This window comes from Fonsecaea multimorphosa (assembly GCF_000836435.1).
Source record: "Fonsecaea multimorphosa CBS 102226 unplaced genomic scaffold supercont1.17, whole genome shotgun sequence".
NCBI classification, from domain to species: Eukaryota; Fungi; Ascomycota; class Eurotiomycetes; order Chaetothyriales; family Herpotrichiellaceae; genus Fonsecaea; species Fonsecaea multimorphosa.
Window position 1 is genome coordinate 535350 of NW_015971651.1, and position 25062 is coordinate 560411.

A 25062-nucleotide genomic window follows, 5' to 3' on the forward strand; every position below is an offset into this window, starting at 1 on the left:
TCTCTCTTACCTATCACCTCGTTCGCCACCTCCCTTTTGCCTCGAACATGGGTTGAGGGACCGAGGTACATACACAATGATCCCGAGAACCTGAGGCTGGAAATGCCTTACTCTGTCGATATGCGCCTTCCTGGCACGGACGAGACCCTTGCTTCCAAGTTGTCACGAGACTTTGCGGAGCCACGGCACGCAACATTGGACGGAACCACGGGGCTGGGTGGCCACAAGGCAAGCAGCAATTGCCCGAAGAGGGAGGGGCATATCAAAGAAACAGTGGAAACAGGGGCTAGATAAACGGCCGCGACTATTTCGTGGGACGTGCAATTCTGTGCAACTACTGGTACTTCACTTTTTGGCTGGTACTATTGAGGTATACCCGGGGGCGTTACAGAAAGATGGGAGGCAAATATGTACTATCAGCATGAGAGGGTGGACATCGGAAACTGGTTCATCAGAGGAGGCCCCGGTCTTTCGACGAAGCACACCCAGGAGGCTTTCTGGTTGGAAAAAGCTAGCGGAATTGTTGAGATATCAAATGCCTTGCATCAAGTCTTGACATATGATTGGAAGGCAAATTTGACCGACGGCGGGATCCTCGAGACCTTTGGACAGGCTTGCATCAACCCGGGGAGGAAAAAGGACTGGCCGGGTAGAGATTGGTCCGGTGTGGCAGAGGGGGATGCACACGGGGATGGAGCCACTAGAGGAGCCACCAAAGGAGCCATCAGAGCTGAATGACAAACAAGTAAGCAACAGCTAGTGACAGCCTGACAGGGTAGCCAGCGAGCCAGCATGATGGGATGTATGCACTTGACCATCGCAGTATAAGCCATGATTACCCAGGTAGGTGCCTAGGTAGGTAAGTATATCACCGAGTATTAAAAATTCTGCAACATGTTTGCATGGCTTGGGTGACTGCGGGGGTGGCACTCAGGCTGGCGGCACCAATGGAACCCGGAAGCACTCGAAGCTACGAGGCGCCGAGCCACCCACTAGGTAATTAAATGAAATCATTTCAGTTTGACCGTCAGTGGCCGTCATGGTGACAATGACCTCCAAGTTGCTTTCCCATCTCGATCGCTCTCTACAGCGCTGCACCTCCACCATCACTCAGCATCCCGTAAACACATCCTGACTGACTGCGCATCACTAATTGCTCTCTACGCCTCTTTCCTCCATCTCCCGCTCTCATCTCTTACAAGGCACCGGTCTGGACCTAGGTCTCGGTCGTCTCCTCGCAAGCTGGTCCCCTCTCCAGTTCCGGATTGCCACCGAAATAACCGACTTGCTTCCATAATACAAACCCTGGACCACATGCTCCCTCCTCAGTTAGCCTCGCCCAAAGTCCGCCTTGCCTGCATTGACTGCACAGGTTGAGCCGATTCGGGACAACTTCATGTCCAACTGCATCCTCGGCCGAGGTCGTCTTGGTTTGCACAAGGCTTCATATCTTGCATGTGTCAATTCATATCCTCTCTCTACCGGCTTCAGTTGCCCCCGGGCTGACACGACATGGACGAAAAGTTTGACGTGCGGCTGCTGAAGCGAGCTTTGGGCGAAACGAGAAGAAATCGGTCCGTCAAAACTCTGTATGGGGATAAGTCGTGGGTGGAGGATTTGGATATTGTCAATGAGCTTGGAGCTCACACCGGCTGCGTCAATGCTCTGTGGTACAGCTACTCGTTGCGTACGTAAGGAAAACCCCCTGCTAATACCGTCTCTGGCAGTTGGTCGACAGGTGGCAACCTTCTGGCTTCAGGCTCCGACGATACCTACCTCAACATCTGGGATTACAATCCGCCTGGAAGTACCAGACCCTTCTCGCTGAACACGAGTGTGAGCACTGGTCACCATGCAAACATTTTCTCAGTCAAGTTCATGCCCCACACGGCCGATCGCACCGTCGTCACTTGCGCCGGAGACTCCGAGGTTCGCGTCTTCGACCTTGAGTATGGCGGAGCTGCAACCCAGAATAGCTCAGGCGACGCAGGGACAAGGAGCCGGAGGTTTAACAAGTTCTTTCAGAACGCGAGGTGGCTGAATGAAGGGAACACAAACTGTCGGGTATACCGAAGCCATTCGGACCGCGCAAAGAGAATAGTGACCGAATCCAGTCCATACCTGTTCTTGACATGCTCTGAGGATGGCGAAGTGCGTCAATGGGATCTCAGACTGCCGTCCTCAGCATATCCTGTGCCTCGGGGATCTCGTCGGTACGCACGATTGCACCAGGGAACCGAGACCGATAGCGGTGACGCCCCTCCCCCCCTCATCTCCTACAAGAAATATGGCCTCGATTTGAACAGCATCTCCTGCGCACCCAGTCAGCCACAGTATATTGCGCTCGGTGGGGCTCATCTGCATTGCTTCCTGCACGACAGGCGTATGCTGGGTCGAGATCTGGACTCTGAGAAGGGTCAGCCTGCCACCCGGAAGCCTGCCGTGGGATCGTTCGAAGATGTGGCCATGGCCGAAGCAACCAGATGTGTTAGACGATTTGCCCCCAATAACAAGCGCAAGATGGGATCACGCGATCATGGTCACATCACGGCCTGTAAGATCAGTGATGCCAATCCCAATGACCTCATAGCCTCTTGGTCTGGAGATCATATCTACAGCTTTGATATTGTCAAGTCGCCCGACGCGAGGGAAGCTGATGCTCGAGCCAACGAGGAATTCCAGGCCACCCGGCTCAGAAATCTCTCTGACCGCAAGAGGAAAAGGGGAAAAGCAAACGCCTCTTCCAGCAGTCTTGGGGATGCAGCCAATCCCAGCAGGCGTCTAAGGAGGGTTCCAGACGATCGCCCAGAAAACGGCCACACTGCTCTCCGAGCGAGGCTTGCTGATGGAGAAACTGAGCTTATCCCTATTCCATCAAGTGTGTCCGAACCTGCAGCTGAGTCACCTTCAGCTCATGAGCTTCTGCTCTCAGAAGCTCAGAGATCAAGCCTACGAGTGGCAAGAGCACTCATTCAACTTCGCAAGACCTTGTTTGACTTTTCTGCTTCGTTAGGCGCTGACGTTCCTGCCACCATGGAGGAGTCTCCAGAATTGACACCCCATACAGCGGCATTTACTAGTGCCCTTGGCCAGTGTGCTTCCCTACTTCCTCAAATGGACGAGGTCATCCGTACTTGGTCATATCCAATAAACCCGAGTGAGGAGGACGTGATTCTGCAAAACGCCTTGAGGAGAAATCGACAGTCGAGCTGGCGATTCGTGCAAGCTGCCGGTTGCTTGGCCCGCATCCTCGGCGGTCGTTTGCAAAGTCTCAGTTCCGCCCCTGACGTTCGGCTTGCGCAGTTCGACCAGGTCAAACCTGCTGCTCACGAAGGTAAGAACATCCGCAAAGAGTCGAGATTTTGCTACGACTTCCTGAAGGCGATTCTTCTCTGGTTGGATGGTGGGCAGTCTGCAGTGTTGCAAGGATTCAAGCGGCCACCCAATGTGAGTGCCGAGAGTCCTCGATTCCCTCTTGATGAAGAGGACACCATACAGAACTTTGTGCCCAAATTGGAAGCCTACCTCTTGGACCTCGCAGATGATGACACACCGATCGTCGACCTCGAAACAAATCGTTTCGAGCGAGACGAGACTCGTCATGTTTTCCAGAGTCAGAGGTCGGCTGTGCTGGCCTTTACGAGAGCTCTTGGCAATATTGAGTTGGTGGCGAGCCAAGGCATGTCTGAGACTCGGGCCAACCCTTCGAGCCCCGCCACGACAATACGTGTAATGGATAAGGGCGCGGCGGCGAGATTCTGGGGGGTCAAGGTAGGCCGCTCCTTGCTCATGCATGCTGCGGAGGGTGTCACCTTCGAGTTTGTGAATCTAGCGTTCGGGGGATTAAGACTTCAGTCAGCTGGTTCCGATATTGAAGGAGAACGGTCACAGGAAGACATCGACCCGGACGAAGAGGAACGAATTGTCGAAGCCATTGATCTTGTGAGAGTTCACCCCGAAGAGTCCTCAACGGATTCGCCCCAAACCGCTCGCGAGACTACTGAAGGATCCAGCCAGGCCGATGTTGAAATGGGCACGCCTTTTACGGTCCACATCGAGGATGCGGACGAAGACGAAGACGACGACAACAACGAGAACGAAGATTCTGATTCGGAAGCCACAGGATCCGACGAAGACGACGAGGATGGGGATGCTCCGGAACGCATGATCTTTCGAAGACGGTTGGGATTTGCCCGGTACCGTGAACGAAGTTCTGTGAATCTCCAGGTGCCCTACTCGTCACATACCAAGATTTACAGGGGCCATTGCAACACACGTACGGTTAAAGACGTGAATTACTATGGTATGAATGATGAGTTCGTCGTCAGCGGCTCTGATGATGGGCATTTCTTCATTTGGGATAGGAAGACCTGCCGGATCCTGAATATCTTGGAAGGGGACGGCGAAGTTGTCAATGTGGTTCAGGGTCATCCATACGAGCCTATGATTGCCTGCAGTGGCATTGACAGCACAGTCAAAATCTTCGGTCCCGGAGGCGACAGTCGAGAACGTGAGGCGGCAGAGAAAGGGATCGACATTGCCAATCCCGGCGGAAGTGTGCATTCCTCGCTCAGGTTCGGGGGTCGACGAAGCCGACGCGCTCGAGGCGGGGGTGACGACGATAGCGATGAGGGTGAAGATGGCACCGAAGCCGTGTCTTCTAGTGGGCTCAGAAGTCGTCGGGCAATGCATCGCAGTTACGAGATCATCAGTCAAAACGACGTGGAGCGGAGGCGCAGTGCAGGAGACACCTTTGTCACGGTAGGTTCCATAGAAGAGCTGCTGGTCAACGCATGGATTGTGTCGAGTCTCGACATGGATTGACTGTGGCACACACGATTCCCCAAGCTAGGCTGCAATGACATCTAACTTCTGGTGACAATGCAGGAGGGGATGCTCGCTAGATTCGCATTGGCGATTCAAAGAGGCCAGATGCCGGGAGATGCAGGGCTAGGTGCTGAGGGGGCAGTCCGCACCATAATGGTCGATGACAATTGTCTGGTCAGTTCTTCAATGCTTTGCGGTTGGTAATTTCTCATGGCTGCTGACGGTGACTACGCTTAGGTTATGTGAGATCATCCTCCATATCCATTTCTCCCTGGGCGGGTCGATACAGCTTGTCGACCATGCGAGGTTGGACTGGTCGCTGCTTGCTGGATAGACATGAACATCTCCTATTTGGAGCTGGATAGCAGTGGAGGTCTTTGGTGGTCAGATCAGAAGCACTGATGGAACTGGAGGAACCCTTGCAAGGTGTTTGCTTAATCATAGCTCCGTTGTCTACGCGGAGTGCCGCATCCGGGCTGGTTTCAGCACCCAGAAACGATAATGTCTTCTCAACTGCATCTCTGGAGACCTGTCGGGTAAGACGAACCTTGTTCCTGGTTGAGGGGTCCTTTACAGGAATGGGCTTAGGTAAGGGTGTGCTGCCATTGAAGAGGGCTTTTCTTGGGCCACGACTTCAATACGTGTCTGAGTTCTAGTGAGACCCTTGTCGCGAGATCACCACTAAGGGGGCTGGACATGAAATAGGTCAATCGACTCGTACCGTTCTCGGCGTCTACGCTGCTCACGCGTGTGTATGGCACTTGTCGTCTCGTACTTCGTTCCGCGATCCGCGTACAGTGCTTGCCGAAATTAAGCTCCCAAACGGGGACCATTGATAGATGCGAGCGATGTACTCGTATGACAGGATCACCACCGTGACCAGAGATGATCATCGGCTCCGGGGTCCTCAGCCTTCTGCTGTGGGGTGTGTGTACACACTAGGTCCTTGTATATCGTAATAGCGCCAGGGCTAGGGCTATGCATCGTATGCAAGTTTAGGTCATGGAAGGAAAAAAAAGAAGTACCTACGATATATAGCCCCCCCTCCCCGGGGCGGGCTTCTCCTCTTCAGCCTTGTTTTTTGTCGGTTTTGGCTCCACACCCGACGATCGCGGCTCCGTAGTCTTAGACCCTCCGCCCGCCCGCTTGCCGGTCACTCACCGGGCCGACTTCTGAGGAGGTACCGAGTACGAGTAACCTATACGAGTATACGAGTATATCCGGAGTAACGGCCGGGGGGGCTTTGATTACAGGAGTTGTACCGAGTACCCCTTTGTACTAGGTACTAGCTAAAACAACGAGTACGAGGTACCTAGTATACACCCTAGTATACCGGGGGCGTGGAAGCTATTACCTAATTATCCGTATAGTACTTTGTTAGGAACAGGACTAGGGATTAGTACTAGGTAGCCTCGGTAGGTAGGTTCCAGGATGTTCTGCCAGTGGATATATCTTATCTCACAGAACCCCACTCGTTAGTTAGGGTAAGGGTAATATCGTACGTCGTATTGTCTCTCCTCGCTTCGCTTATGAAGGGGAGTCCTTTTTGCTTTCACTGCGCCAGACCAGGCGAGCCGGGGGGGGCGGGGCGGGAACGGGCATTGAGGGGGGCGGCGAGTCAGCGGACCGATTCCGAGCGGGCTAGACGAGGAGACGGAGATGCACGAAGGTACTACCTACCTTACCTACCTAGGTAGGTGCGAGGTACATGCTCGTTATACCCCCGTTTCGTGTACGGGGTCTGAGGTTAAGCAGGCAGGCAGGCAGGTAGGTAGGTAGGTGGGAAAAGGGGAATAGAGAGTAGACGCAGAAAGCAGGTGAGGAAGTAGATGGTGGGAAAAGGGAACTTTTGTTTCGTTTTTACATAATACAATTGCTTCGTCTCACCCTTACTGCCTTTCTCCTCTCTTTGCCTCGGAGGAGTAGCTGCCAGGGACGGAATTGCAAATTACGCAGCTAGCTTCTTGGTGTGCTGTGTTTGTTTTCCACTGTATCATGTTGGCTCCCACTCGAGAGAGTCAGATCTCTGAAGGCTGTGTAGCGCGTCCGAGACTCATGCCCACCTCGACATCCATCATGACCAAGTGGCGGCTCACACTCAACAAATCCTCGTCGAACTGGATTCTCCCTTGCTCAAACGCCACGATGATGCTCGAGCCGCCGTACTGGAACAGTCCCACCTCGTCGCCCTTTCTGATTTCGGACCCGGGCCTTTGGCATTTTGGGTTGATCTCGACGGTGCCCACGTCGGTGGCGCCGATGGCCACGAACAACACTTTCCCAAATTCTTGAGAGTTGATGCACACGGCGCACCGTGCGTTCGTGGTCAAAATGTCGATGTCGCTTTGTAGGCACATGGGGTCCACTTGGTAGTAGTTTCCCGGGATCTGTTTGAACCACTCAATGGTCCCATTGACGGGAGAGTGGTAGCGGTGGTAATCTTGAGGTGACAACCGAAAACTCGCGATGGCACCGTTGTGCCATACTTTGGCGGCCTCGTCGTCGCGGATCAGGTTGCCCACGGTAAAGTTCTTCCCTTTGATCCAGAGTTTCTTGGTCTGTGCCACGCTCGGGTACACCACCAGCCGACAGTCGGCGACGACCACGGCCCGCGTTGGGTCGTCAGGTTCGAAGATGGGTCGTGAGCCGGGCTTGTGCTGTCGGATGAAGAAGTCCTCAAAGGTGCGATATTCGTGGATGTCGGAGGGAGTGAAGTCTTCCATGTTGATGTGATAGAAGTCCACAAAGGCCTTGATCTGCCGAGCAGACGCCGGCGTGCCTTCCTCTTTCCCTGCAGGATGTGGTAGCTGGTTAGCATCGACCGAAACTTGTAAAAGGTGTATGTCGAAACCAGGTCTCGAGCAGCAACCCAGGGGCTTCTTACCAGCTTTGATTGTCTTCTCGTGGATCCATAGCCGGAGTAGTTGAGTGCGATCAATCCACTCGATAGGACGACTGAAGAGGATCCAGAGCTTGATCTTCTTCCATATGGGCTGCTTTTCGCGCTCATAGCAGCCCGTTTTGCGATTCAGTGTTTTCCAGCCTATCTGGCGATTTTGGACAGTTCTAATTGTTGAGAGGGCATAGTCGAGGATTTGATGGATCCACTGCAAGATGAAGTCGAACATCATTGTCGCGTGTATAATGCTGTGAGTGAGAGGGTGAGCTTCTCTGAATACTATGTGTACGCCACAGTTTGCACATGGCGAGGCTTGAAGGATTAAAAAAATACCAAACCTGCTGTCGGATTTCAACTCCGAGCTCGATTTTTCTGGAAACTCCCGCGCGCAACGTCATAGCTCTGACATCAACTGCTGCAGCCTCTGGGCAAAACTTGGATGGTAGTTGCACCGCCAAAGTAGAGAGGCACACGAGTCTCGAGGTTTCGAGGCTGATCTGGAGATCGCTGTGGTGTTGGTGGTGTCCTCGAGCTACCTAGTTAGGGCTCCCCCTTCCCCTTCTATCCCCGGACTGTATTACCACCCTGGCTGGGAACCAAACCAGGTTGTTGGAGTTGTGACACTTCCTTTTGTAGAAACCACTCGTGCACAATCTTTACGGTGGCACTCTTGCTCCAATCGACCATCTCCTCAGACAAGCATAGTAGGTGTGAGATGTTGGTCTCGGTCTCGGTCATGATGTCCATATCGTCTGCGTCTTGCATTCGGCGAGGCGGCCGTCTGCAGGGCGCGCAAGCAAGCATTCGCGGCGTTGACTGCTGATAATGAAAATCATTTCGGGTCATTACGGGCCTTTCAGGAATTAACCAGCATCTGAGGCACGTACTGGAATATCCATACTGAATCAACCAACAGAGTCAGCGTCGAGGTCCTGGTTAAGGGATGGATTAAAGCGGCACTATCAATTCCAACTTAGGTTAGCCCCTTTTGCCTCCCAGCCTTTCGCCTCGAAGCCGCCAAGCCATCAAATGTCTGGTTCACGGCGATCAACAAACCTATTATTTTCATTCCTGAGCGACGAAACAATTCCAGCGTTCTGACAGTCGCAGTTTTGATGGCAGTGACCATGGAGAACCGTGTCGTCGACGATCTGGCGGGCCTACCTCAATATCTACAAAACATACTAACTCAGCTGCCAGAAGACCACTCTATTGCCCTCAGCGAAACCAGGGGCCCTTCAGTGTCGGACGTCAAAAAGCTGGCAGATCGGAGGAAAATATACGCATATCTGCTTCTCTCGCGCCACCGCTTGACTCAACTTCTAGCCCAATGTCCCGGTCCCTGTCCCGACCTCATTCTCCAGCGTGCTGAAGTCTACGAGGCTCTCGGGTACAGTGAACTGGCGCTGGCGGATGCCTACGTCTCGTACACCCTTTGTCTCGTGGCTTTGGATGGCCCTGATGTCTCAGATCTTGAGCCTGTTGATTCGGACGGAAATCCATGGCCGGCTTCTGATGGTGACCACGACGAGATTGAGTCGAACCCCATGGCCCTGGAGCACAAATACCGTTCGCTGGTTCTGATGTGTCGCTCCGCCATCATTCTGGGTGTTCAAACCCAAGCGAAACTGTGGATCGACGAGGTGCTGGCGGTGAAGAGATCCATACGCCGGTTGAGCGGGGAGGAGCCTCGAGAGCCGGTCAAGGACATTGAGGAAGTAGTGGGAGACTTCTCCAAATACTCCACTGTCTACGAGGACGAGTCCAAGTTCCATATATGTGTGAAGATCCTGCGGCGGGAAGTCAAGCCCACTCTGTTTGGCTGGTGTCAGCGCCAAATATACCCGTGGAATGAGCATGAGCCTGACAGAATGTCCAGAGAAGCATTGATCGAGATCAATGAAAGGCTCCACCAGGCCGCTCCGGATTTGGAGGTGGAAATCTCCACACTACCATATCTTACCCCAGCTCCAACTCTGAACGGGGATATGGAGAGGCTTTCCGTCGGTGAGGTGAAAACCCGTGTCTCTTTGACGGCTAGATGCTCTTCCCAATTGGGGTTATTTGCCAGAAGGCAACTTGCACCTGGCACGACCATCTTGAGAGAGCGCTCGGCTCTGACCGCCATACGACCACATGGCGAGGCTCTCTGCGACGCCTGTGCGGCTGATATGGAAGGTATCGAACGAGAGGATCGGAGATATTGTACAGGGTGCAATATCCCTTTTTGCTCGGAAGAATGTCAGACGGCTGCAAAAGAACGCTACCACCGGCCGAACGAGGAAGACTACCAGACAGACGAGGGCTATCCTCCTGCTGAGGCGCCTTTTTGTCCCGGATCAAGTGGCAATGACGACCTTCACACTCTTGGTCGGGCTGAAAGTTCGACTACCCCCGAATGGGATTTGTACTTTTTGCTCCTGTCTCGAACCATGCAGCTGGCCGAGACACAGAGAGTGCACCCTCTGGATCTGTTTGAGACGAAATACTTGTGGGGAGACTTCTCCCCAACACCGCAAGTCATGGATCTCTCGTTCAAGAGTGGGCCGAAATCACTACCATACAGCGTGCGCCACCATGTCGAGTTGCCTCTGCAGTGGTTTGAAGTTCTCATGCATTCACGAGAGAGGTGCAGACCATACAGTGCCACTTGGCTAAAGAAATACGACTGGTGGATTATTCAGACACTTTATGCTAAGTTTCGAGGAGTTGCCGACGCACAACAATCGACTTGGACAGGCAAACCTGAGGTCGCAGCCGTACATCCGCTCTGGTGTCTGGCAAATCACAGCTGCAATCCAAACGTGACTTGGAAACCTTCAGGAGTGAGGAATCTGACCGTCGTCAAGGAGAAGGTGTGGGAGAGGCCTGACACTCCTTCATCCACCGCTTGGGCAGGTATCAATGCTGGCGAGGAGATTTGGAACCATTACACCGATGTGCAGGAGAAGGACTTCCGAGAGCGGCGAGCCCGGTTGCAGGCGGTTCTGGGTGGAGATTGCCGATGCGAGAGGTGCATATACGAAGCAGAACAATATGGACCCGGCTTGGGAATTCCAGATTCGGTAGGGGTGAGATTGAATTGAGCAGTCCGCAGGACCAGTGGGCAGCGAAGCAGCTCGACAGCACTCGGGCACTCTCAACCCTTCGAAGGCGTCTGATGCTCCTTTCGACAACACCAAGATGTCTTCTCGGCATTTGCGTCTAAATTGTTGGACAAAGGTGTCATTGAAACCGAACTGCCCTGCAATCCGCATCCCCTAGGTAGGTACGACCCTACTAGAGAAGCCATACTGCGGCAAGTGGCTTCCAACCTCATTGGGCTCGTCGCCACAGACATGCTGTGGACCCGGACCATCTACATCTGGGTATTCCTTGTCTTCTGGATATCGTTGCCGCTCTTATTATGTGTCCGTTTTCCAGCTTGATCAGTTACATGTTGGCAAGTATAAGTATCTGTGGCAACATTAGTTCGATATGGATCATCCGCAACAGACGTCGCATTCAAGACCACGCATGCCGCTTTCTTCACATACCAGGTCTTTTGCAGCCGCCTTGAAACCAGACAAGGCAACGCTTCCACGCTTGGGACAGTATCTGAAAGCTTTCTTCCTGGATCACTGGCTCGACCTCGTTTGTATCCTTGCCATCGCGGGTGTAACGGGTGTGGTAAGTTATGCATCAGACATCTCCCCCATTGACCCGATGTCCAGTGCTGACCTGATCAATGACCACAGATCTGGATCATTCCTGCCCGTCCGCCTCTTCTCTTCCCGCTCCTCAGTCCTGACGGTGCCACTTACAATCCCTCCATCGGCTACCCTTATCTAACGCCCATATTTTCTTCTCTTCTGACAGGCATTCTCTGCGGCTTCGTACCGCTTGTAGTGATCTTGCTCTCACAAATCTTCATCCGATCCTTCGCTGACTTCTCCTCCGCTACTCTGGGCCTCCTGTACTCACTGGTTACGGGGACCTGCTTCCAAGTCATCCTGAAGAAGTCCATCGGCGGACTCCGACCACATTTCCTCAGTGTCTGCAATCCGGTCGTCCCAAATGGATATGTCGGCTCTGGATATAACGGCATGATGTACCGCGTTGGAGATGTCTGCACAGGCAGCCCCAAAGACATTGACAACGCGGTACAATCGTTCCCCTCAGGACACAGTGAGATTGCGTTTGCCGGCCTGGGGTACCTCTCGCTGTACCTCTTCGCCCACCTTCGCATTGGCGACGCCTCCAGACCCCGGAAACGGGGATTCTGGCGCATGATCCTGGTCCTCACGCCGATCCTGTTTGCGACTTACATCTCGAGCACGCTCGTCTTGGGATATCACCACCACGTGCATGATTGCTTGTTTGGCGCCGCGATTGGCTGTTTGACCGCGACGTTGGGGTATAGGATTGCGTTTCGGAGTTTGCTAGATGCGAGGATGAACTGGAGACCCAGGGTCGGGAAGAGGTTGAAGAGGGCCGTGGACGTGGAGACGGAGAAGGGAAGCCACCTGCAAGGGCGAGCGGGAAGAGTGGCTGGTGTTGATGATGGCACAGGGCTCGACAGTGCATTGAGAAGGCCGAGTCCTGTTGAGAGAAGTATGCGAGACGATAGCGACACGGGGAATGAGCTTGAGGCGGATACTCGCGTTTGACTACTTCTTTTTCTGCCTTGAGGAATGTATGGATATGATGGTGATAGAGCGGAGACGGCTTTCTGCGTTGCGACCATCGTTATACATCAGTGATACCTCAGTGGTTATACTAGGGGAAACTCGTAGTGTTACTACTCGTTTGGCACCGACTACGAGGTCCATAGATGGCAGCACAATCAACCTTGTGTGGCACTTCTGTGCTGTGACTTCCCACCATAGAGCGCTGAATCCGGTGTGTCATTTCATTTCAGACGACACGATCTAAGATTCTTTATTTCTCTGCCGAGCCCGTTACTCGGCGAGTTGTTACACCAAGTTGAAATTCTCGTCGCCATACATACGAGGTATACCTACCTACCTGCAGGTGGCTAGAGCATCAAGGCACGTCCACATCTGGCCCAGCCTAGGTCTTGGAATTCGCCTCGGCCACCATGTCGAGAGAAAACCCTTCCTCGGTCTTCGGCGTGGTGGGAACACTGCTTTCTCCCGCTGCTTCGTAGCCTTGGCCGTTCCCATTGCCGCCGTTCTCGGCCTTGATCTCGTGTTTGACCGCGGCGGCAGGTTCCTGCTTGATTCTGCTCTTCCTCTTCTGGTGCGAGTCTTCCTCTTTTGTGCTGGTCTCTTCCTTCTGTTTGCGAGCGGCTTCCTTCTCCTTCCTTCTCCGCTTCCTTTCTTCCCGGTCGTCTTCCCCACTGGCGCTTGTCAAGGGGCTCAACAGCGGCGTCCCCAGTGGCGTGATATCACCGAGTCCGCGTTCTCGATTCCCATCTCTGTCTCTGCGGCCGCCGTCCCTGGGCGGTTTCCTTCGGACGCTGGCTGTGCTACTAACAGAGCTTCCTCGCCTCATCCTCTCTGAGAGGGGCCGTTCAGTGGCCACATCAAACTCGAGATGTGGGGTGGAAGAGCGCGACGATTGTCTGCTCCGGCTGTGCGTGGAGTCCGAGTCGAGGTTGACGCTCCTTCTCTTGCCAGCTGTCCCACTCAATGCTCGAGCATGACCCATGGCGTCCCTTTCTGACAGACTTGCGCGGTGTGAGCCGGTTCCCTGGGTGTGTTGCAAGTGAGGATGTTTCTCCAGGTCATGATGCCGTCTCTGGCCATGATGTCTGGACGACTGGAGTCGCCAAGCTCCCGTCCACCATTTCCAGCCTCCCGCTTCCTTCGCCTTTGCTCTCCTGAGAACATTTAGTTTCTTTCGGAGAGCTGCCCTCCGTTCGTTCTCCTTTTCCCAATACTCTGTGCGATATTCTTCCCAGTTCTCTCGGAATTCGGGGGAGAAGGACTTGGGGAGCAAGAGAAGCATGATAGCGTCGCCTCCCTCTGCGAGATCTTCTTCGACCACTAGCCCGTTTTCGTGCTCGACAAGGTGCCAATCTGAGCCTCCCGCTTCGCGCCAGAGACCAAAGGGGAGTAAGAAGGAGAGGTGGCCGAGCATCTCCCGCCAAAACTTTCCCCGGATTCTCACCACGCGCAGGTTGAAACCCCTCAGACCTCTGTTTGTCGTTCCCAACCATTTTCTCGGCCAGCGGATGCCTCTTTCCCATTGACCCGTGCCCCAAACGAGAAGAACCGTGACAACTCCGCCCATCAATGCAAGTTTCTCTGACGTTTCGACCACCCAGTACACAGATCCACCCAGGCCGATGCCATCTTCTCGAGGACGCAGGAAGAGGGCGTAGAAGAACAAGCAGTTCCAGACAGCCAGCAACAGCAGGAAGAAAGTGTTCAGCCGGCGGCGGGAGACGAGGTGCAGGTACTGTGCGCGCAGGGACGATTCAAGAATCAGGAGGTTCAAGTAGATCTGCGGAGGGGAGGAAGGCAAGGTAGCCAGGAGAGGATCGAGGGTGGGTTGTTCGGACTGTTTCCCAAGGGAATGGAGGGGAGCAGAGGGCAGTGGTCGGATATCCGTTGTAGGGGCGCCTTTGACTATTTGGTTGAGGCGAGTTTCGGGGGAGGCCATCTTGGAGGGGACCGCAGTGGAGGGACGAGGAAAAGATTGTCGGGCGTGGGTTACTGCAGTGCCATTGAGGCTCTAGGCCATTGATCTTGTGCACTGGCGGGCGCAATGTGCTTGAGCGGGTAGGAGGGGAATGACGAGGCTAAGTCGGAAAGGCTGATTCGGGGTCAGGGAGCGCGCATGATGGCAGCAGATGGTCTCGATGGTTCCTGCAGATGACGAGCGCCAGGCAGCGAAATTAACGCACGACGAGTTACTCGTGCTCCGTCGAGTTGCTTCGCTCGTATCGGCAAACAATCACAGGAGCAATCTGTATGACAAGCACCACAAGGGGTCTGCACGAGACCGGACGAAGCACTCCGATGAGGCTGTTGTTAACTCCGGCTTGCATGTAGTGGCACTGGGTGGGAGCGAATGACTAGTGAGACTGGGCCATCAACGGCTGAATCGACATCCGAGTGGCTGATCTAGTATGACATGGCGAGTAATTACCTTAGATGATGTCGGTATTGAGGCATCGGATGGGGAAATGCGAAGAAATCTGCTTGACTGCGTACTTCCTGCATACCGGATCTATCGCTGCCTCTGGGGGTCCATTACGCTCATTTCGCTTTCACTGTCACTGTCACTGTGCACTATTGTTTCTGCCTAATCTGCACGACACCTGCTTCCAATGTCAGACTTCCACTCACCTTGAAATAGATTCACCACCTGCTGAGTGTCTCGTATATGAGACGAACTCTCCCCTCAGCACTCCCACTCCTAGAGGCAGCCCCCCGATCCCCCATCATCTACCCTCGTCGATTCCAATCCTCTACTACATCCGCCCCTCTCTCAACCGACCCGGAAGACCTCAATCTGCCTCCCACCTCCCACCATCCGCCTGTCATGTCCACCACTGCCTCGGCGGCCGACTCAGACAGTGAGGTGCAGGCTCGCCCACAGCAGAGCACCCTCGCCTCCCAACGCGCCAAAGCTGAGAACCCCAGAAGATCTCGCATCGACGGCCTTTTCCCTCTGTCTTACAAACAGGGCTTCTCGCAGTGGTGGACTGCTCTGCCCGCCGCTCAAGCCGAACACCGTGTGCTCTCCTTCGTCCCACATTTGCAGCAACCTCCCACCCACGCAAAGACAGGCTCCGCGCCACCCTCACAGAACAATTCCACCGTCAACATAGACAAGACCGCCTCCCCAGAAGCCACCACCTCGACAAATACAATCACAGATCCCTACGGTCCTCGAACGTGGCACTCTCGCCTCGTTCCCCTCTCTGGGAAAAACCGCGCACTAAACGAATTCTCCGTGGTGCGCAATGTCCCTGAGGAAGGTGATCCGGAGCACAACCTGGTCATTCTGCACGGCTACGGGGCAGGTCTAGGTTTCTTCTACAAGAACTTTGAACCCCTCTCCCGCGCACCGGGTTGGCAACTCTACGCCTTGGATATGCTCGGCATGGGCCGCAGCTCGAGACCGCCATTCAGATTAAAATCCAAGACGAGGGAGGCACAGATAACCGAGGCGGAGGATTGGTTCATTGACTCGCTGGAAGAGTGGCGAGTGAAGAAGAAAATTGACAAGATGACGCTGATGGGGCACAGCATGGGTGGATACATGGCCGTGTGTTATGCGTTGAAATACCCTGGCAGATTAAACAAATTGATTTTGGCCAGCCCAGTGGGAATACCAGAGGACCCTTATGCCACACACGCAGCCATGCCCCCTCCACCAGACTCGACGATGCAGAATGAAGTCACCCAGGATCAAGAAACCGAAACAACCACCGACAACAACAAATTATTCAATCGCCAGAAGCAGGCAGCAAAGGAAGCTCAGTTGAAGCAGAAGCCCAACGCCAACCGCCTCCCGGCGAAAGATACCTCGTCAGCAGAAAATTCGTCTTCCGAAGAGACCTCGACTCCCCCACGTCGCCCTCTGCCAAGATGGCTCACCTACCTCTGGGATGCAAATATCTCGCCGTTCAGCTTTGTTCGGTGGTCCGGTCCTTTTGGCCCTCGTCTCGTCTCGGGGTGGACATCTCGGCGATTTTCCCATCTACCTCCTGAGGAAGCCCTGGCATTGCATGATTACAGTTACTCTCTATTCCGGTTGAGAGGCAGCGGGGAGTATGCGCTCGCCTATATCTTGGCACCCGGAGCATTTGCGAGGAGTCCGTTGATCAGACGTATTGGAGCTGTAGGGAGACAACCTCTGACGACGTCCACGCACGAGGTCAATGAAGAGGGCCAGCTGAAGCAGTATCCGGGATCTTCTTCAGCTGCGCAAAACGGCACTTCTCCACCATCTTCTGCCCCACAAGATGTGGCACGAGAAAGAGGAATTCCGGTCGTGTTGATGTACGGCGAAAACGACTGGATGGACGTCTCAGGAGGGTACGCTGCGAAGAAGAAGATTGACGCCGAAACAGCCCGCGCTTTGGGGACTGCTTCGCCTGAGGAGAGGGACCGGGACCACGGGTCTGCCAAAGTTGTGATTATCAACAATGCGGGACATCATCTGTATCTCGATAACCCGGATGATTTCAATGAGGTGATACTCGCGGAGATGGAGGATGTGCGGAGACGGACCTTGAAGGAGAAAGAGAGGATGAGGTAGAAACGGCGGAATTCGATTGATAGAATGGTTTGAGTTGCATGGTAGCGTTTGGTTAATTTTTAGGGATGGCATCATGATGATGTTACTGTTACGGAATTTAGAGAGGCTTATCTCTATTGCTTGCATTGAGCGCCAATTTGGTTGGGGTTTGGGAACCATAGAAGGGCGGACGGCGTGGGCTTTTAGAGGTCAAAGACAACAGCAGCCTGGTGAGGCAGAGTATGTCGCCCATCTGTGGCACCGTATCCAAGATCACTGCATCGTGATATTCTTGGTATTTCCCGTTGATGTGTATTATACCAGAGCGTGGGGATGCTACTTTTATAGGAGAGAACGGAAGTGTGAATTAGCCAGAACTACCATCATGTCCACCAACAAGTTTGGTTTGATTCAAAAAAGACCGGTTTTGGGCCCAGCTTGTCATCCCTTCATCAACGAGAGGCCTGCCTATATATTTTATTGTTTCCCCTTTAGATAGCTCTTCTAGAAGCTTCAAGGTAAAGAAAGAATTGAAGCTAAAGAAGAGGCCTCCCCCTTTTCCTCCCCCCTTTGATAGGGTCATGGCGTCTCCTCGACCAAATACACCAACTTCTCACCACTGACCTTGCCATTCTTCTGATCCTCCATGCCCTTGATCACGCCCTCGAGCCCACCCTTACCGACCTTCTCCTTATGCGGCCTCAGTTTCCCGTCCTTCAACAACCCCTCGACCATGGCCAGGAATTTCTTGGTGTACTCGAAATCCTCGGGGACGGCGGGGATTTGCGTCTTGCCGAAGCTGAATGGCTCGCCGAAGATGGTGTACATGAGCGTCCTGGTGCTCTCGACGTCGTCGCGGGGGCACTTGGCGTCGAGGATGGAGCCGTATTTCAAGCCGCCGCCGCCGCCGCCGCTCTCGGTGGAGAGAGAGTCGGCGCAGAACTGCGGCGAGCCCTTTTCGCTGATCGTGTCCCAGGCCAGTCTGAGCGTGTTGGAGGTCAGGTCGCGGATTTTGGAGGGCGAAGCGGCGTCGTTGTAGTCGAAGGCGTGGGCGGCGCCGAGGGATTGCACGTAGCTGAAGTTGCGGGGCGAGCATGTCGTGATTACGGTGTAGCCGGACCTAGAAAGAAAACCCCCCAGGGGAGGGGGGGAAAGCGTTAATGGAAAGTGTTCGTTCTGGGTGAAAGAGCGCTTCTCATTGAACGGAGTCATGGCCATTGTGGATGGGAACAGGGAGATGGAGAGGAAGGGGGAGAGTGGTAAGGAAAGAAAACTCACAATTTCGCAAACTGAATACCCAGCGCCCCCGTCGCGCTACTCCCGCCATAGATCAGAATAAACGTCTTCTCCTTGACCGGGTCGGTCGGCCAGTTCAACTTCAACGCCTTCTGATACAGACCCTGCATCACCGTCGTGATACCCAGGGGCATGGTGGCCGCCTCGGCGAAGCCCAAGCTGTCCGGGATCTTAAGCTGAACGTCGCCCTTGGCCACCACATACTCGGCGAAAGCCCCGTCCTCGGGCTGCACGTAGTTGCCGCCGTGAGCGACGCCCGCGATCCGGTCGCCCTTGGAGTAGTGCTTGGTGACTTTGGGGCCGACCTCCTCGACGACGCCCGAGAAGTCGCAGCCCAAGAGACCGCCGTCGGCGGCCAGCCCGAACGCCGCGTGCTTCCAGTCCGTCGGGTTGAGCGCCACGGCCACGGTCTTGACCAGGATGTAGTCGTCGCGGAGTTTGGGGAGCGGGCGGGCCCGGTCGACGTACACGTCCTTGTCCTTGGTCACGACTGCTTTCATGGTGGACAGAGAGAGAGAGAGAGAGAGAGAGATCTTTCGATAAATAAATCTCTTTGCTCAGTTTTTGTTGGGACTTTTGGGTCGGATGGAAGAGTTGTTCGAGAGTTAGTTAACAGTTTCTCTTTGTCAGGTTTGCGTTCTGTCAAGCGAGATCCTGCCTCCTGGTCTTTTGGATAGTGAAAATTTTCTGATTTATTGCACCTTGGTTGGGTGGGAAGTGCTGTTCCGGTAGTTATGTAGTCAGTCCTCTTGTCAGGTTCTGCTGCGTCAGCGCGATCTCAGACTCTGGGCATATTACAGTGGTATTCGGGGGGGACAAGGCCCGTACTTATTCTCTAAGGGGGGATAAGGTTCAAACTTCGAGGATTTGCAGTCGATAGTACTTAGGTATCTGGATGTACAGTCAGAAGTCAAGGTGTTAAGGTGACTAATGTTTCCACGTCAAACCCGCGGTGCCCGCGGCGATTGGAATGGATGACGTTCAATCTCATGATATCATTGACCCAAAGTACCTAGGTACCTACTGAGGCAGGTAGAATACACTGACACGACTGATAGAAGTCGACAAACAACACTGCCGGCAGCATACAACCCCAAGCCGGAAAGAAGCGTCTCTCCCCGGCTGTTGGGCAGGCTTTCATAAGCAAACTGTATCATTAACCCTGAGTATCTAGAATACACTGATAGAATCTCGGAAGTCGACCATAACACTGCATGCTGCATACAACATTAACAACCGGAAAGGAGCTTCTCTCCCCAGCCGTTACTAACCGTCGCCCGTTACTCAGAGGCTTGGATAAGCAAACTTCATATGCAAATGTTGCTCGATTGAGATGGGAGATGGGAGATGGGAGTGAGCAGGAACGGCCAAGTCGTCCAAAGATACCTAGGTAACGGGCGTAGTTTGGTGTGGAGGACGTAGAGGTGGAGTTCGTTCAAGTCATCCCACCACAATTGCCTCGGCGAATCGTCCCCCTGAGTGGAACAGTGGGACAGGAGGGACACATCCACTGCGGCATGCAGAGCTCGATACAGACATCGGGCCTGAAACCAAATGCTGTTGCTCGAGGGCTTCATTTGTAATGTGCACATTGGCAGGCACAACACTTCGGCATTGGCTCGGTGATTCCGTGTTGGCGTCCAAATGTGGAAAGAGTTTCTTGTCTGTCGACTGGCCCTCGACAATTCGGGCCATTGTGGCCGCAACAGCTTCCTGTATGCCAAAGCCTCATATTGTATACGAGACAGAGAATCCTTCGATAAGAATCCTTTTCGTTGGAATTGTCCCTCTTGCCTTTTGTCCTAGATGGCCGACGACCAGACACGCAAAAGCCAGTCACGGAAGCTCTCTGGTCGGACTGCCACCAGCTGGTTGAGATTGGTGTTGACAAAGTCGTAGCGACCTTCGGCTGTCGTGATCAAATGATGAACTCGAGTCTCTCGCGCATGGTCTCCTACCGCTCGGGCGTACGTCAATGCGTCTTGCAACGAACTCCTTGTATGGCCCGACACCTCGAACGGCCGGCCTGCAAATTGTCAGTTCGCGCCTTGTGTTTGGAGCAGCGTCCTTGCCTACCTTGGATCTCCTCAGCTATGGCAACCACATCCCGAACACTCAGTCGCTCACCGCGCAAGCGGAATTCTCTTGGCCAGGAAGGCAAGTCCAGGGCTGCGACCACGAACCTCGCAACATCAGCAGCCGAAGTCATGCAAATTGTCGCAGGCTGTCCGGCGCTGTTAAGGTAGGGGACCTGTGCCCGTCTTCGGCGGAAGTCCATCAGATAGTCCCCTTCCTGGCCGATGTTACTTCGCAGGCCGATTTGTGAGGCTGCCATCCCCCCAGGGGCGAATCTCTCGTACAGGACGCCGCACGTGAAGATGGTGAAGCGCATGCCTGAAGCTTCATGTTGGTGAAGCCGAAGAATGGCTGCACGGCGACCGTCGTCAAGAAGATCGTTCTGGGGCCGCAGAGAAGGCGGTCCGCCAAACTCAGAGGGGACAAAGCGACGTACGTGGGCCGCCGCCGCGGCGTCAATCAGAGCAAGTTGGGCATTGCCGCTGACGGTAGAGATGACAGTGTCGACACCGGCCAGTTTGAATTTCAGGTCCGCAGGGTTGGAGTAGTCGACCTGGTCAATCAACGTGTTAGTGAGAGGAGTTCCCGATTGGACAGCGATTGTGCGCGAGCATATTCAGATGGGTTTCCTCCACCCACGATGCTATACAAAGTGGGTGAAAGAGGCGACGACTTACTTGAAGCACCTGCCACCCTCTCGCTGTCAGACCTGGACTAGGCTTCGTTCGTCAGTTACCGTCAACAAACAGGGGGCAACGCACATACCCTTCGAGACAGGACGATAAACTGATGGGATGTCTGTGTCGCGATACTGTTGGCAATGTACTGCGCCAACCCATTGGTTCCGACCACTGCGACTTTGATCATGGCTGCGGTGTGCCCGGGAGAATGTTGTCTGGGTTCAAACATTTGGACATATATTTGCCAGAGACCGGCATCGTGGCAAGCTGGCTATCCTGCAGTGAGTCAAAAGAATCGCAACGATATCAGGAGATTGTGCATTTATGCAGGCGCATGTATGCGGTTGGATGACGCCTAAACTGCCTAGCTGAGTGTGTACATGTCAGTGGATGACGGGTGAATATAAGTTGATCTCTCAGCGAGGATAGGGTCAAGCAGGAGTATTAAGGCCCATGTGGTGGACCCAGAGAATAGGAATAGACCACCAATGAGGCCTAGATCCGGGGGGAACGGGAGAAGGACGCTACACAAGGCAGACAAGGACAGAAGTTCTCATTCACCCGTTGCCAATGATGGTGGCTACCCTTAGAGTCATACTAGGCAGAGGAGCAGGCATCGAAGGAAGTCTGCGAAGGATGAGCCGTTCCGACAGTCACGCGCGAGTGGATGCTCCCAGTGAACTTTGGCCATTTCCATGGGTGGAGGAAGATCAAACCGTAGTCCATAATGTAGTGCATTTCAAACAGGCAGGGGAAAAAGCATCCACCCGGTGGAAGATTGACAGTCGAGGAAGACATTGGTAGAATGAACACCTCTCGCATCTTTGCAAGAAGTATTGCCGCGATTGGTGGGTTTTACACACAAGGTGATTCTGACGAGCGAGCCGAGGTTTGAGGTTCTGCACAACTGAATCGCGACGCTCTGTCTTTTGATCAAGGTTTGAAATGAACGAAATGGTCGGTGCAACAATGGTAGAGGCTAGTGGTATTCTGGACCCAAAGCCAGAGGAAGTTTGTCAGCCCTATCAGGCCCACCGTGGGAATGACCACTGGGTCCATTTCGCAACGCGAGGCCCCTCTTCAGCCGTGCGGTCATTCTGACTTGCTGACTCGTAATCTTTAGTGACTTAATGGAAACAAGGGAATTTGCTGCCTGCTGCGACCTCATACCACGGGAGGGAGCACCAGTGAGCGCAACCCGCTGGGGTGGGATTTTGCAGCCTCCGCAAAGGACTGGAAGCTCGCGTTTAGTAGGGCCGTCGGCCGCAAAATAACGTTCGAATCTCGGGATCGGTACGACTTGCCTTTGGCGCCAGGGAAAATAGAGATAATACAAGCGAGTTCAACGATCCAGTCTGGAGGCCGACGGCAGAAGTCGTCATCGACCATCACTGCTTTGCGGAGCAGCCGAGATCAACGTCCCAATCACCAGCACACTGGCAGGCAATTCTCCTCTTGAAACGGCTGGTATGTCGGCTGAAGATGAGCATAAGAACCCTCTCGTCCGTACGTCCGTCGCGCAGGCTTGGTGGCACTCGGTACGAACGGAATATTTTGAGGCCGACAACCATGAGAGGAAGTGAGATCGACCTCGGCACGGTCACGTTTTCTCGCGTCTTCGTCGCGATAGGGCTGGTTGATGCTGCACCTCGTTCGAGTCTGAGGTAACCCATTAATAATCCCTCGAACGACGCCACAGATGGGGCCACTTCCTGGGAGCGGGCTGACAGATAGAGAGGATGGCATAAAAGTCAAAGCTTTGTAAGTTTTGAGGTGCTATCTCATGGGAAGGATGGGCAGGAATAGCAGGAAGGGGCCAGAATCAAGTGTGAAATAAAGCTGTTTTATCTCGTGGTGGAGGGCCGAGGCGACATGCCGTCGATGCTGGGAGGGATCATGGCGCGAATCCTTGAGATAGCACTCACACATTGGCATTGTTGACGTTGATGCGATGGCTCTGAGAGAGAAAGGAAGCAGGATGAGGGTTTTGATGGTTGATGGTTGATGGTTGATGGCTGATGGCGAAGAGGGCAGTGCCGGTGATACCAGTTTGGGTGCCAGTGGGTGAACAGTGGGTCAATTGATCAAGTTGATCTCATTCTCTTGGCAAGCCGTGACGCGCCTTCAACCCGCGGCGCGGAGGGCAATAATACACCCACCACTTTACACCTTGTTTTGTTGTCGCGACTCAGCCTGTCTCTCTCTGTCCTTTTGTGCTTTCTACTGCTTTGCAGGTCACGACCATGGGGCAGGATGCAGGCGACACGACTGAGCCAGCGCCTCAGCATGCTCCGTATGACATCCAACTCCACCATCATAGTATTTCTCCCTCCGGGGCACCTCTAGCGGTGAAAGCGAAGCGAAGAAGAACAAGGTTGATTGCCCTGAACCACGCTCTTTGGCCCAACGACCAATTTCTAACCATCTGTAGCCCTCAGGACTGTGCCGTCCTCGAAGCCGCGTATCAACAAAATTCCAAACCAGACAAGGCCGAAAGAGCCCTGATAGTCAGTCGGGTGGCCCTCGGTGAGAAAGAAGTTCAGGTATGGCCGCCTTCTGCAATCTCCTCGAAGTGAATTGACCTGTCCATAGATTTGGTTTCAGAACCGTCGACAGAATGACCGTCGTCGGTCCAAACCGTTGCAGCCGCATGAGCTCGTGGCCCATCTCCGCAACAGTAATGCCAGCCCTGCTCCTCCTCAGATGAGCTCATCTCCCAGCCCCGAAGATCTTTCCGCTTCTTCGTCCCATCCAAGTTCATCTTTGGCGCCTATTGAGCCCTTCAACCGACCTACCTCGAGAGGCTCAAGCATTCATGATCTTCTCAATCCAACCATACCAGAGGACGATGCAAGCCTCAAGCATAGCTCACAAGAAACAGTGGGAGGAAGTACACCGCCATCCAGCTTCGAGAAGGACGTGTTGACAGTCGAGGCGCCGCTTCCAAGTGAAACTCAAAAGAAAGTGACGGAAATTTGTGACGGACGGACGGATGTTAGCAGTGAGCATGGAAGCGCGAGAAAGAGAGACCATGATGAGATGACTGGTGCACACCCTCCTTGTCCCAGGCCAGAGAGACAAGAAAAGACTGGGGAGGCCGTCATCTCCAAGGGCCCCCTCTTGAGAGCATCCAGTTTCGTACGACTAGCAATGACTGTGGATGGAGCTGTCAAGGTTCGGACGAACAATGAGCCCACGCCATCACCAGAAAAGCCACGTGCTTCAACTCCAACCATGCATAACAGGCAAAAGGCGTCCTTGGTCCGGAGCAAGAGCGCTGTGAACGAAGTGGAGGTTTTCCGCGACAGCGTTCAAGGAGCAGGACCCAAGAGCATTGGAGGTGGATTTGGTCGGTCCCGCGACGCCAGAACTTGGGAGTTTTATTGCGACAGCAAGACAAAAGATGCGCTTTCGACCCAGGCTGAAGCGGAGAGTGCGGGTTCTGCTGTCAGCGCCATCAACCTCATTCGATCGAACAGTTTCAAGCCACGTCTGCAGGCTCTCAGCCCGTCTTTGTCGAAGACCAATTCTCAGCGAGCGACTGGGAAGGGAGACAGGCCGAAGCTATCTCGCGCCAAATCTTCACTGGGACGTCTGCAAGGCTTGGATTCATCGGAAGATCCATCGAGCGGCAAACCGAAGCTTCTTCATGGTCATGTCAGGTCACCATCTGAAGACTCGGACAAAGAGAATTGGGCTCCTGGAACCAGGATGTCGGAGCATCCCTTGCGCAGAACTCAGCCCAGCACATGTTCCCGACCGGTCCTGCAGGAAAATGAGCAGATGACATTCCCAGATGTTAACTCCTCACACAAGCGTCCCGAAGGAGGACCTAGTAATCGAGAATCCCCGACCAAAGAGACGGCCAAAGGTGAAGAATTTGATTGCGTTCAGGGGTTGCTTTCGCTCAGCCAGGGAGCTTGGTCCAGATGAAGCTGCTCACAAAATTAGGATGGAAGCCAGCATAATGACCCTACGAGGATGGTTGTGTAATTACGGAGGCATAATTCGGGGGCAGCGCATAAGAGCATGGGATGTGTGCATTTGATCTGCATGACTGTTCGCAGCCAGTCTGGTGTGGAAAAG

The 25062-nt window shown here is 53.9% G+C and overlaps 9 protein-coding genes across 9 annotated transcripts; 5 read left to right on the forward strand and 4 right to left on the reverse strand.

The window, feature by feature from the left end:
- Nucleotides 1–1512: 1512 nt before the first annotated feature.
- Z520_08095 (uncharacterized protein) lies at nucleotides 1513–5073 on the forward strand (the record flags this gene model as incomplete). Its single annotated transcript, XM_016778592.1, has 4 exons — nucleotides 1513–1670; nucleotides 1728–4761; nucleotides 4888–5001; nucleotides 5065–5073. 4 exons carry the CDS (start codon nucleotides 1513–1515, stop codon nucleotides 5071–5073), a joined length of 3315 nt encoding a protein of 1104 aa, XP_016630440.1.
- A 1772-nt stretch (nucleotides 5074–6845) lies between these two features.
- On the reverse strand, nucleotides 6846–7958 carry Z520_08096 (uncharacterized protein; the record flags this gene model as incomplete). Its single annotated transcript, XM_016778593.1, has 2 exons — nucleotides 6846–7618; nucleotides 7712–7958. 2 exons carry the CDS (start codon nucleotides 7956–7958, stop codon nucleotides 6846–6848), a joined length of 1020 nt encoding a protein of 339 aa, XP_016630441.1.
- An 895-nt stretch (nucleotides 7959–8853) lies between these two features.
- Z520_08097 (uncharacterized protein) lies at nucleotides 8854–10812 on the forward strand (the record flags this gene model as incomplete). The annotated part of the gene is made up of 1 exon (XM_016778594.1): nucleotides 8854–10812. The coding sequence occupies one exon, from the start codon at nucleotides 8854–8856 to the stop codon at nucleotides 10810–10812; it is 1959 nt and encodes a 652-aa protein (XP_016630442.1).
- Nucleotides 10813–11203: 391 nt separating this feature from the next.
- Z520_08098 (uncharacterized protein) lies at nucleotides 11204–12375 on the forward strand (the record flags this gene model as incomplete). Its single annotated transcript, XM_016778595.1, has 2 exons — nucleotides 11204–11395; nucleotides 11464–12375. 2 exons carry the CDS (start codon nucleotides 11204–11206, stop codon nucleotides 12373–12375), a joined length of 1104 nt encoding a protein of 367 aa, XP_016630443.1.
- A 403-nt stretch (nucleotides 12376–12778) lies between these two features.
- Nucleotides 12779–14335, reverse strand: Z520_08099 (uncharacterized protein; the record flags this gene model as incomplete). Its single annotated transcript, XM_016778596.1, has 1 exon — nucleotides 12779–14335. The coding sequence occupies one exon, from the start codon at nucleotides 14333–14335 to the stop codon at nucleotides 12779–12781; it is 1557 nt and encodes a 518-aa protein (XP_016630444.1).
- Nucleotides 14336–15061: 726 nt separating this feature from the next.
- Z520_08100 (uncharacterized protein) lies at nucleotides 15062–16945 on the forward strand (the record flags this gene model as incomplete). Its single annotated transcript, XM_016778597.1, has 1 exon — nucleotides 15062–16945. The coding sequence occupies one exon, from the start codon at nucleotides 15062–15064 to the stop codon at nucleotides 16943–16945; it is 1884 nt and encodes a 627-aa protein (XP_016630445.1).
- A 558-nt stretch (nucleotides 16946–17503) lies between these two features.
- On the reverse strand, nucleotides 17504–18720 carry Z520_08101 (uncharacterized protein; the record flags this gene model as incomplete). Its single annotated transcript, XM_016778598.1, has 2 exons — nucleotides 17504–18044; nucleotides 18203–18720. 2 exons carry the CDS (start codon nucleotides 18718–18720, stop codon nucleotides 17504–17506), a joined length of 1059 nt encoding a protein of 352 aa, XP_016630446.1.
- A 1302-nt stretch (nucleotides 18721–20022) lies between these two features.
- Z520_08102 (uncharacterized protein) lies at nucleotides 20023–21163 on the reverse strand (the record flags this gene model as incomplete). The annotated part of the gene is made up of 4 exons (XM_016778599.1): nucleotides 20023–20246; nucleotides 20297–20849; nucleotides 20974–21015; nucleotides 21062–21163. The coding sequence occupies 4 exons, from the start codon at nucleotides 21161–21163 to the stop codon at nucleotides 20023–20025; spliced, it is 921 nt and encodes a 306-aa protein (XP_016630447.1).
- Nucleotides 21164–23219: 2056 nt separating this feature from the next.
- Z520_08103 (uncharacterized protein) lies at nucleotides 23220–24909 on the forward strand (the record flags this gene model as incomplete). Its single annotated transcript, XM_016778600.1, has 2 exons — nucleotides 23220–23519; nucleotides 23569–24909. 2 exons carry the CDS (start codon nucleotides 23220–23222, stop codon nucleotides 24907–24909), a joined length of 1641 nt encoding a protein of 546 aa, XP_016630448.1.
- Between the last annotated feature and the right edge of the window lie 153 nt (nucleotides 24910–25062).